The following is a 13367-nucleotide window of genomic DNA, read 5'->3' on the forward strand; positions in this document are numbered from 1 at the left end:
CCTTTCCTGGTCAGGTTGTGTTTGGATTGGCATTTGCAAACACAGTCTCTCTCTGTCAGTCATTCTGCCAGTCCACACACACGGTCATGTCATCGTTCACAGAAGTGTGTGTTGATCCTCTCCGACAGCCCGTCTGTCACAAGCGAACGCCTGCTCCTCTGCTGTATCATCACTCTCTCTCTCTCTCTCTCTCTCTCTCTCTCTCTCTCTCTCTCTCTCTCTCTCTCTCTCTCTCTCTCTCTCTCTCTCTCTCTCTCTCTCTCTCTCTCTCTCTCTCTCTCTCTCTCTCTCTCTCTCTCTCTCTCTCTCTCTCTCTCTCTCTCTCTCTCTCTCCAGTCTTCAGTGAACGTGACAGCCGCTGCCGCCCACAACTGCTCCGCTGCACTGCATTGTGGGAATTACAGTGATCTCACCTGGACCACACAGAACATCACCTCACAGATCAACACAGAGAAATGTGAGTGTAATCTTGAAGTCTATCCAGAATTAGTGTGTGTGTGTGTGTGTGTGTGTGTGTGTGTGTGTGTGTGTGTGTGTGTGTGTGTGCGTGTGTGTGTGCGTGCGCGCGTTTAAAAAAAGTTTTTTATTTACTTTAATTTATTATTTTTATTATTTATTTTTAAGTTTTTATTTATTTGTTTATTTATTTATTAATAACTTATTAAATTATTAATATATTTATCTATACCTTTATCTATTTAGAATTTAATTTTAGACTTTACTTTCTATTAATTAACTTAATTTACCGGTATTTATTATTTAGTTTTATTTATTTATATATATTTTTATTTACTTTCTATTTTATTTTATTTTTATATATATAATTTTGATCTATTTACTTTCTATTTATTTATTAACTTACTTTCTATTAATTTACATTATTTATTTTATTAATAATTTTTATTTTTTATTTGTATTTATCTACTTTCTATTTATTTATATTTTTGGATTTTTATTTATATTTTATTATATATTTTATTTATTTCTCTATATTTTACATTTACTTAATTTATTTATTTATTAATAGTTTTTTAGTTTATTTATATTATTAATTTATATTTTTTACTTTTTATTTGTTTATTTACTTTCTAGTCATTTAGTCATTTACTTGATCTATTAATATTTTTTATTTATTAATTAATATTTTTATTTATTTATTTATTTACTTTCTCTCCCTCTCTCTCTCTCTCTCTCTCTCTCTATATATATATATATATATATATATATATATAGGATAACAAATAAGTATAATTTATTTGTTTTACTATCTTTTTTAAATGTATTTTTTATGCAAAGAAACATACACATTTCCCCTTTTATAACCTCAAGCAGTCAGTAATATTTGGTATTTAGTAATTTATCTATTTACTGTTAACGTTACTTTTGCATGTCCCGATCGCCCTAGCAGGGTTATAGTTGGCTAAAAAAAAAACATTTTTATAACTTGAAATAAAATAATATGATGAATTAAAATGTTGTATTCAAGCTATAGTTGCCAAAGCACCATTTCCATTTAGTTTAACTTGATGCACTAAATAAAATAGAAATGACGGTAATAAAAACCACATCATCATTCATTAAGCACTCAGTCGACTGGTGATTAGACCATCTTCTGCCATTATGAATGTTCTCGGTGATGATGATCATCTGGGTGTTGCTGAACGAGCGCTTCCCGCTGTGATCATGACTGATGGTGTGTGTAATGTCGGATGCTCCTCAGGCCGGCACCTGTTCGTGGACTCGGGCCTGTCGGACCTGGCGGTGGGGCTGGTTCTGCTAGCCGGATCTCTGGTGGTGCTGTGCTCCTGTCTCCTGCTGCTCGTCAAGCTGCTCAACTCACTCCTCAAAGGTCAAGTGGCAAAGGTCATCGAAGGGGTCATCAACACGGGTGAGCCAGCGCAGTTACTGTGTTCACTGTTACACAACCGAACGCACACAACGCTGTGTGAAGATCATCATAACATGCATTTAATAAAGTCAGTCATCTTTATTTATGTGCTGCTCTAAACCGTACAGATCGTTGCAAAGCTTCACCGTAATAAACTATCTATGATGCATTAAATATGAGACGATTCAGATTCTGCTGTAGAGAGACAACGGTCCATTAATTATGAAAAGGGTTATTATCACCAACATTTCTGTTAATTGAAATACAATAATATATATATTAGTTGAAAAACTTCAACTGATGGCAAATTAGAAATGTAAATAAACTGAAATAAGTTTTAAATTATTAACTGGAAATAAATCAACTAAAACTAAATAAATCTAAAACTGAAATAAAAAATAAACCTCAAAAAAAACCTCAAAAAAAACTAAAAAAGTGACAAACGAACATAAGAGAATTACTAAAAATTAAACTAAAATTAATACGAAAACTACAAATATAAAACTTAAAGCTCATTTAAAATATTAGTAAAACTATGATAAAACTAAAACTAACTAAAAATAAAAACTTACAAATAACATAAATTAAACACACACACACACACACACACACACACACACACACACACACACACACACACACACACACACACACACACACACACACACACACACACACACACACACACATACTCTCTCTCTCTTGCACACACACACACACACACACACACATACTCTCTCTCTCTTGCACACACACACACTCACACACTCACTCACTCACACACACACACACACACACACACACACACACACACACACACACACACACACACACACACACAATCTCTCTCTCTTGCACACACACACACTCTCTCTCTCTCTTGCACACACACACACACACACACACAATCTCTCTCTCTTGCACACACACACACTCTCTCTCTCTCTTGCACACACACACACACACACACACACAAACACACACACACACACACACACACAATCTCTCTCTCTTGCACACACACACACACACTCTCTCTCTCTTGCACACACACACACACACACACACACACACACACACACACATACTCTCTCTCTCTTGCACACACACCCACTCACACACTCTCTCTCTCTTGCACACACACACTCACTCACTCACTCACTCACACACACACACACACACACACACACACACACACACACACACACACACACACACACACACACAATCTCTCTCTCTTGCACACACACACACTCTCTCTCTCTTGCACACACACACACACACACACACACACACACACACACACACATACTCTCTCTCTCTTGCACACACACCCACTCACACACTCTCTCTCTCTTGCACACACACACTCACTCACTCACTCACTCACACACACACACACACACACACACACACACACACACACACACACACACACACACACACACACACACACACACACACACACAATCTCTCTCTCTTGCACACACACACACTCTCTCTCTCTTGCACACACACACACACACACACACACACACACACACACACACACACACACACACACACACACTCACTCACACACTATTGTGTCTATCTGTAAGGTCATTATTCTCCGTGTGCTCTGCAGATTTCCCGTATCCTCTGGGATGGCTGTCAGGATATCTGGCGATGTTGATGGGAGCCGGAATGACCTTCATCATCCAGAGCAGCTCCGTCTTCACCTCGGCCATGACTCCGCTCATAGGTGACGCTCTCTTCCACAGATCTGTGTGTGTGTGTGTGTGTGTCACGTCAACCTGTCGACTAATGAGTGAGCCGACCAGCACAACAGCAGCTCAGAAACACACACACACCATCATGCTTTATATATGTTTTCATACGCCAGAAATCGAACCGCATGCAAACAGAACAGAATTTATTTTTTTACTGCTTTCATATGTAGTTTCAGCCTCATGATCATGATCTCCTGCAACAGAACAGTGTTTACTCTGCAATTTATACACGGAAATTAGTTTTTACGTGCATATGATACGCACTTTATTGCGTGTAATACACACACACACCCCACACCACCACTAAACCCACCCATGCGGATCATATGCATGTAAAAACTCATTTTCGCGTATAAATTGCACGATAAACACACTGCGTGCTACACACACACATTTACTGTGACCGGGTTGAACAGATTTAAGTGCATTTTCTAAGGTAATCTATAGACTGATGCCACTATAATAAAGTTTCAGGCAGCTGTGAAAATCTGCGGATTAAAAAGGATATTTACATGCAACTATAATAAATTCAAAGATTATTATGTTTTTTAGATGGCACCCTTTTAACTTCAAGATACTGACAAAAAAAGTGATGATTCCGCTATAAACACATGAACACAGATAATCAGCAGTTTTGATTAAACTTTAATGTGTGCAGTTTTCTTCAAACATGTCTAGTGTAGAGTAAAGGTATTGGCTCTAATGAATATTAACTGGGACTTCGGCTCGGTCGGGTCAGCCGACATCACGGGGCTTTTCCTTTCAATTATACACCCATTACTCCACAATGATTCATCGACTGCTGCATGATTATGCTAATTATTAACTTCCCAGCCAATGGGGATCCCCCTGTCCCTCTGAGATTGCAGTTACCATGGAGTCCACCGTGTCTTAAAGCCCCAGAAGAGTTGAAGTGTCACTGGACGCATTATTAACAGTAGAACGAGGGTCAAGAGGTCATCGTCAACATTAACCCCGTGACCTCTCCGAGCGCCTTTAGTGCATCACGAGGAGAACATGTGCACGGCCCTGTTTGTGTTTTGACATTTTTCCTGCTTAATTTCAAGTTTATGGAAATCATAGAATTGAGTTACTGCTATGGAAGTAAAATAATGCCAAATGTTTTTGAAATAAAAAAACCTGTTGAATTGCACTACTTGAAAAAAAAATGCATTGCATGAATCTCGTTCACGGTAGAGAAAGATGCATGTAGGCTACACAGTGAAGACACTGAATTAAACTCATATATACCTCATAATAATCACAAATACACTTACATTTCTATAAATCATATTTTATGAATGAATGGCTTGCTCTAACTGTTGCTCTGGTCTTCGTTGACAACACGCGTATGCGCCCCCTGCTGGTGAGGTCGACTAACAGCAGATGGAGATTATGCTCGGTAATCTACTGCTTTTCCTGCAGTTCCTGGACGTCAATGTTCAATTTACTGTCGAAATAGAACCACTGAATTTGTGGAAGCGAAATAAAATGGACCGAAAATTGCCTGTTGAAAATTATAGGTTGTATTTTTAAACAGTTTTAATATTTTGGAAGTGAATTATGAAAGTTGAATATGGATTGTTGAATTTTTATTAATAAAAAAGTGTTTGAAATGTTTTTAATTGAAATATTCACAACTTAACTATACAACCATGTAGAATTTCAGCCCATAAAAATGCAAGCCCTAAAAATACAATGCATTAAAATTCAAGCATGGTTAATGCAATGCATTTTTTTTTCAAGTAGTGCAATTCAACAGAATATTTTATTTAAAAAACATTTGGCATTATTTTACTTCCATACACTGCCATTCCAGAGTTGCTGTCGATTGCATGTTTTCAATCCTATTCACATTTATTTGTATTGCGCTTTTCACAATGCACAGCGTTTCAAAGCGGCTTTACAGAAAATGCATGTTTCTACATTATAGTTTTAGATTAATTCTAAGTTATCAGAGGTGATGTATTCAGTTATATATAACATAAACAATGAGCTCATTTAAGCAATTATTACACGGTCGTAATGATCACAATATATGGAAAATGTGGCACTTGTGTATTGAATGCCAAGTCTGCAAAAATAATACATAAATGTGGAAATAAATACATGTATTTATTCTGAAATAAAATTAAAAAGTATCAGTTTCCAGAAAAATATGAAGCAGCACAATTGGTTTCAACATTAATAATAATCATAAATGTTTCTTGAGCATCAGATCATCATATTCTGAACGATCATGTGACACTGAAGACTGGAGTAATGATGCTGAAAATACTATATATAATAATAATAATAATAATATATATTCATTGTAATAATATTTCACTGTTTTACCTGTATTTTTGATCTAATAAATGCAGTCTTGGTGAGCAGAAGAGACTCCGGTAACACTTTACAATAATGTCTCTTTTGTTAACATTAATAAATGCATTAACTAACAATGATAAATATATGTTTTAAAGCATTTATTAATCTTTGTCTATATTGTTTGTTCATGTCAGTTCACAGTGCATTAACTAATGCTAACAAATACAAGTTGATTTTAATAATGTAGTAGTAAATGTTGAAATTAGCATAGAGTAATATGAATAAATGCTGTAGATGTAGTGTTCATTGTTAGTTCATGTTAACTAATATTGTAAAGTGTTACTGAGACTTCTTTAAAAATCATGTTAAATTACGGATCCAAAACCTTTGAATAGTATATATATATATACGGGTGAAACTCGAAAAATTAGAATATGGTGCAAAAGTTAATTTATTTCAGTAATTCAACTTAAAAGGTGAAACTAATATATTATATAGACTCATTACATGCAAAGTGAGATATTTCAAGCCTTTATTTGTTATAATTGTGATGATTATCAGCTTATGAAAACCCCAAATTCAAAATGAGAATATTGTGAAAAGGTTTTCATAAGCTGTAAGCCATAATCATCACAATTATAACAAATAAAGGCTTGAAATATCTCACTTTGCATGTATTGAGTCTATATAATATATTAGTTTCACCTTTTAAGTTGAATTTTTTTGCACCATATTTGCACAATAGTGTAATTTTTCGAGTTTCACCTGTAATGTATGTGGAGACCGGGGCTAGTTATCACATGGGATCTATTTTAGTATTTAGTAAATAGTCCAATTTAACAAACTTGTATTCTCTAGAAGCGGCTTCAAACATCTGTCTGGTTTCTCAACCCAAAGTCTGATTGGATGTGCGCTTCATAACCATGTTTGACTCGTGTCTGTCTGACTCTTGCAGGCATCGGTGTGATCAGTCTCAACCGAGCGTATCCTCTGACCTTGGGCTCCAACATCGGCACGACCACCACCGCCCTCCTCGCCGCCCTCGCCAGTCCCAAAGAGAAGCTTCCCGCTGCGTGCCAGGTATACGGGAACGGGACCGACCCGCCACAGACCTCACAGAGCACTCAGATTCATAAAACCACTGCATGTTATCAAAGATTCAGGGGGGAAAACGCTAAAATGCATCTCCTGGACATATTGCACTTATTATGCATTTATTTATGTACTTTAGTGGTGCGTGCTTGGCATACTTACGGTTTGGGGTTTCTTCAAATCCATTTACATAAGTATCAAAGCCTAATGCATTCTGCATCATTTGTACTATAAATTGTGCCTTGCATAGATAAAATTATGCAGCGTGTTGAAACGTTCCCGTTAAGTTAGTTTAACTAAGGCTATTAAGTTCAAAATGTCCAGTTTTTAATGTATTTCAGGAATCTGATTGGGAAAATAATCCGATTCAAGTGTTTACACAATTATGTTTTTCCTGTTGATTTGGATTAATGGATTATTTAAACTTCATTCGGACTTATTTAAATGTTTAGGTGAAGATCTTTCAATCAGATTGAGCCGCCAGTCCGATTATAACCTGATTATAATGTAAGAAAAATGGCTGAAGGTGTTAAGTTGAATAATGATGATCAAAATTAGGTGAATTAGCTTAAAACAAGAAAATAAAAATAAACTTAATTTAAAGTGTTTTATTTTTCTTGCCCTGTTGACAGATATTTCTTCTTGTTTTAAGCGTAAACTCAATTCAGAAAACAATACTTTATATATTAACTATTAATTTAGCTAGCTTCTTAAATGTATCTTCAAATGTTGACTATACTGTATTTTGTTTAATTTAAGTTTACCCTACTCAAACCAGTTAATTATTCTGAGCATTAGGGATTACAGTGAAAAGCCTTTACAGCCCGATTTATTATTTACAGCTGAAACTCTTTAATCTCTATAATGAAACTAATCTAAAAACTAGAATATGGTGCAAAAGTTCATTTATTTCAGTAATGCAACTTAAAAGGTGAAACTAATGAACAACTAACGTCATGAAGAGGGAAAAAAACATATATAAGTCGCACTGGACTATAAGTCGTATTTTTAGAAATTTATTTCACAAAATCCAAGACCAAGAACAGACATTTAATCTGGAAAGGCAAGTTATTCAACTGCACAATAGCACAGAACAACAGCTGAATGGTGTCCGGTGTGTTAGCGTCAGGGTTCGAATTACAAAGTGGCTTTCGGGGGAGCCCTATTTTCCGATCCTCCCTGACCCTGACTGACTTTAAGTCTTTTGGTGCATGTTCTGGCATTTAAAACAATAGGTTTACAGTAAACCTATTGTTTACTTAGCAAACCGTTTACTTCAAAACGCAAGCGTCAGTCAGTGTTGTCAGTGTTAGGGCAACCAGCTCTGTCCACGGTTCTGAATCAACCGCGCTTAGGCCTGCATCATGCAAATCATGATAAAAACAGAATAACTCACATAACAATCATAAAACAAATACATCAATATTAAATAGGATTAGGGCCAATCCTCACAAAAGCACAGATCAAGTAAGTAATTCCATGATTCTTATCTTAAATCAGAAGTGACCACAGAGGTGGTGTCTGGCGCCCAAGTCTCGCTATCCTCGGTGCTGGTGCTGTCACTAGCAGCAACTTTTAGCGGCGGCGGCGGCGGCGGTAACACCGGCAAGCTAGTTGTAGCTGGTGCGCTGTCATCACTCCTCTTCGTTTGTTTTGTAAATCCAAATTGACTGAGGTTTGGCTGCTTTCTTTTTGACATTCTTATTATTAGTATCCACAGAGTGTTCCAAAAAACAAATAAAGTATGTTTTGAACTTGAAGCTAAGCTAACATTCAAATACCAACTCAGTGAGAAGTTCAAGTGGTGACGTAAACGTAGTAATTTCAGTGCAGCGCCGCCACGCATGGATGGTCACAGCAGGAGACACAGCATTGCATTTATTAGTGGAGACAGATGTTCGGAAATAGTAATGTAATGAGCGAATAAACACTGACACATTTCTAATATCATCATTTATTTCAGGAACCTTAATGTACAGAAAATCAAAATCTATATGCGACACAAAAAATGGACAGTGTTTTAGAGCTCCCCCTAAATGTCTCAAAGTAGGCTTTCAGGGGAGCCCAGGTCCTTTTCAGGGGAGCCGAGCTCCCCTTAGCTCCCCCGTAATTCGAACACTGGTTAGCGTCACACATTAACAGTTATTCAGCTGCACAATAGTATAAAGAACATATACCTGGGACGCTGAATAGGCTAAACTAACATTAGCCGGCAAGTCCAACAAGTTACCGGTAAGCAAGTTCACCAAGCTCCTGATCTCACTCCACAACACTGGATACATTGAGTTCTTCCTCGGTGTCGCTTCTGAACAACTCCGCTAACTAGAGCGCCCTCTCGCGGCTGTAGACGGTAATGTTTTCTCAGTCAGTATGAATTAATTTTGATATATAAGTCGCAGGACCAGCCGAACTATGAAAAAAAGTGCGACTTATAGTCCGGAAAATACGGTAATATATTAGTTTCACCTTTTAAGTTGAATTACTGAAATAAATGAACTCTAATTTTTCAAGTTTCACCTGTATTTGGATGTAAACAAACCTACGAAAAAACACAAGAATGTGAAAATCTCCTTTATACTCCCGTCTTCCCTCCAGATCGCCTTGTGCCATTTTTACTTCAATATTTTTGGGATTTTGCTGTGGTATCCAGTGCCGATGACTCGGCTGCCCATCCGCATGGCGTCTGCGCTGGGCGAGCGCACTGCTAAGTACCGCTGGTTTGCCGTGCTGTATCTGCTGGTGTGCTTTCTGCTGATGCCGTGCCTCGTGTTCGGGATCTCTCTGGCCGGATGGCAGGCTATGGTCGCGGTGGGAACGCCGTTCTCCGCGCTCATCGTCTTCATCCTCCTGATCAACCTGATGCAAGCCCGCAATCCCACACGCCTGCCCAAGACGCTGCGCAGCTGGGACTTCCTCCCGCAGTGGATGCACTCTCTCAAACCGCTCGACAAGCTCATCACCAGAACCACAGCGCTGTGCTGCAGCCCGGCTCGGATAAATGACCCAGATGTGGTCGTAGTGACTCCTCCAGATGCTGTAAACATCAAGCCAGAGTCAAAGAAACTAGCCGAACAGTGGTACGATAACCCTGGCCTGTCTCTACCCGAGGAGATTTCCTCCGAGCCCAGAGTCTTTAGACTGAGAGGACTAGAGAGATGCAACAGCACGCCGTTATAAACGGCCTTTCTTTATAAGACAACCATCCTGACGCCTTACTGAAGTCTATGAATGACCAGTCTCAGATTTAAGCTCTGTTCCAAAACCTAATGAACCTTTTATGGCATCATGATTATGCATGTGACCCTGGACCACAAAACCAGTCATCTGAAAGCTGAATAAATAATCTCTCCATTGATGTGTGGTGTGTTAGGATAGGACAATATTTGGTCGAGACACAACTATTGAAAATCTGGAATCTGAGGAGCAAAAAAATGTAAACATTGAGAAAATCTCCTTTAAAGTTGTGCATTTATGTTCACGATTGTGCTGCATTCACTCACAAAAATACATGTTTTATATATTTACAGTGGGAAATTTACTGAATATCTTCATGGAACATGATCTTAATATCCTCATGATTTTTGGCATAAAAGAAAAATGGATAATTTTGACCCATACAATGTATAGTTGCTATTGCCACAGATATACCCGTGCGGCTCCAGACTGGGTTTGTGGTCCAGCGTCACATGTCATATTTTGGCCTAAATCTAAGACCGCATCCCATGTATATGTCATGTAGGAGCCAATATCATAACGCACAGTGACATAACTGCTGATTAGAAATGTATTTCGATCCAGCTGTTGAGATATTCACCTGTTGCTTATCCACTGTCAGACACGTTTCAAATTATTCAGTTAAAAAAAAGTTCTAAGAACATTCCCATTTAGTTTTCTCTGAACATTCTAAACGGCCAGTTTTTTAAACACACAGGGTTATGGGAACATTCTATTATCATTCTTCAAACAATCTGTGAGTGTGAATGTTACTTTTGAATGTATACATTCTGAAACAAACATTTAAAAAATGTTACACGAACATCTAACTAAAAAAATTCTGAAAAAAATCTACAATTGAATGATTTTTGTGCAAACGTTTTGAGAACATTATTAAAGACCAGATAACTTTTAATGAACGCACTATTGAAGAACGATTGTTCATCGCTTTGTGAAAACCTTCTCCGAACGATTTCTGAAAGCGTTCTCTGTTAGCTAAACGTCTGATTAGGTCATGATTCCTGCACGCCAAAATTTAATTTTCAGCTTAATCAAAATTTTTGATAGCCTGGTTCTATCAAAACCCGTACATTTCATCTGTACAGACTCAGAGTCTGGCCTCTCTCCATTGACAAGCGTTGAAGGCGGTCCTCTGTTGAAGTTTAAAACTATTGGATCTGCCCAGAGCCACTCTGGATCTGCAATAACCAATCGCTAACGTTTGGTCCTGACGTATGACGACTCAAACTAGCGCACGACCTCATCGTTCTCAGACACTCCCTCTGTTCGCTGATTGGACCGGTAAAAAATTAACCGGAGAAAACCCAAGAATACACCGCAATCCCAGACGACGTTCTGAAGGAAAATAAAAATTCAGCGGAAGTACGTAGGAGAAGTTTTGATGCATCACTTGATAAAATAGTTCAATGTAATTAAATATGGACTATTTTACCAAGTTTTTGTGTATGCTGTATTATTAAAGTTTACATGCTAAGACCAAACTCTACTAAAATCAAAGAAGTGCTATATTGTCACTACAAACCAGTCACTTTGAAGGGTCTTTAGTTAGGATAATGTCTTAAAATGGAGCCAGTCTCTTGTGCTCAACAAAGCTGCATTTATTTGATCAAAAATACAGTGAAAACTGTAATATTGTGAAATATTATTACTTTTTTTTTTAAAAGAACAGTTTTCTATGTGAATATAGTAAAGTGTAATTTATTCATGTGATCAAAACTGAATTTTCAGCATCATTACTCCAGTCTTCAGTGTCACATGATCCTTCAGAAATCAGTATAATATGATGATTTGATGCTCAAGAAACATTTATGATTATTATCACCTTTTACCGTAACATTTTTTTTTTAGCTTAATAATAAAATAAAAAATTCAGGATTCTTTAATGAATAGAAAATTCAAAAGAACAGTTTTTTTTGGTACAATTATGTCTTTACTGCCACTTTTGATCAATTTAATGCAACATTGCTGAATATAAGTATTAATTTTATTCATTAAAAAAAACAGTAGTGTACGTCGTAGACAGCAAGGCAGTTCAGTTCATAGGTTTTGGAACAGAGCGTTAGTTTTACATACGGTGCTTATTCAAATTCAAAATGAATTTTTGACTAAATCAATCTATTTTATTCACCATAATATTTTTACAATAAGTTCAGAGCATTATATGAAGCTTTAGCTCCAGGCCTTTGTGTCTCTGAGGAATCTGGTAAATGAACATTTGGTTGTTCTGTCCTGCAGTCATGCACGAATGTTTATTATCTGCAGCGCTGTGTGAATCAAAAATAACTCAGGGCCATATCCCAGCGTGCCTCGTGTTATTAAATATACAGATATTAAAAACCAAAACGCTTTCTTTTTATTTCCCATGCATAATGCTAATGAGGGAATGGACCACATGGAGTGTTATTGGCAAATAGTTTGTTTTAATTAAGTTTTAAACATTCCCCAGTGCATGTTTTGTGTTAAAGGATATTAAAAGCAGAATATTTGCTCTTAATTCCACAAATTGAAATGGCAAGAAAAGCTTATAGATTTACTGAGTGATTTCACATTTTAAACACCGAAAGCTGATTTCATCACACAGTCAAAAAACAAACACACATAATTTGAGGTTGTTTTAGTGTATAGGGAATGTTTAATTGAAATAAATAAGCTGCATGTTCTTTTGTACATGTTTTAGGTGTGGATAGTCTTCTGTGTTGCAGTTTCTGCATTGAATTAAACACATGGTTGTTTGACAACAAAGCAGAACACTTTCCTGCTGAAAAAAATTGGGAAATTTAAGGGAATAAAGAAAATGAAACATAAATGATAAAAATGTCTAATTGTAGTTGTGAAGTACTAATATAAAGCAAATAATATGCACACATTCACTCTAGAGCTGCGCGATTAATCGTTAAAAGATGGGATCATGATTTAAACACCCACGTTACTTCCAAAGTAATAAAATACTGATTGTAAAATAATCTTTTGCATCATTACACCAGTAGGTGGCGACAAGTGACTGTAAAGGGTGTTCAGAATCGTGAAAAAATTCACTCTTATTTGTATGTCTAATGTGTCGAAAACGCTAA

The 13367-nt window shown here is 36.9% G+C and overlaps 1 protein-coding gene across 1 annotated transcript in view; it reads left to right on the forward strand.

Moving 5' to 3' along the window:
• The window catches only part of slc34a1a (solute carrier family 34 member 1a), a gene marked incomplete at its 5' end in the record, with an annotated part of 34651 nt that extends 23557 nt beyond the window's left edge, over window positions 1–11094 (forward strand). The window contains 5 exons of the mRNA XM_079631070.1: window positions 337–457; window positions 1721–1888; window positions 3516–3632; window positions 6926–7050; window positions 9658–11094. Of these exons, the coding sequence (XP_079487196.1) occupies window positions 337–457; window positions 1721–1888; window positions 3516–3632; window positions 6926–7050; window positions 9658–10239 (1113 nt within the window). The 3' untranslated portion in view covers window positions 10240–11094. The remainder of the gene's footprint in view (window positions 1–336; window positions 458–1720; window positions 1889–3515; window positions 3633–6925; window positions 7051–9657) is intronic.
• Window positions 11095–13367: the final 2273 nt, after the last annotated feature.

The sequence above is a fragment of the Phoxinus phoxinus genome, assembly GCF_949152265.1.
Source record: "Phoxinus phoxinus genome assembly, chromosome: 12".
NCBI classification, from domain to species: domain Eukaryota; kingdom Metazoa; phylum Chordata; class Actinopteri; order Cypriniformes; family Leuciscidae; genus Phoxinus; species Phoxinus phoxinus.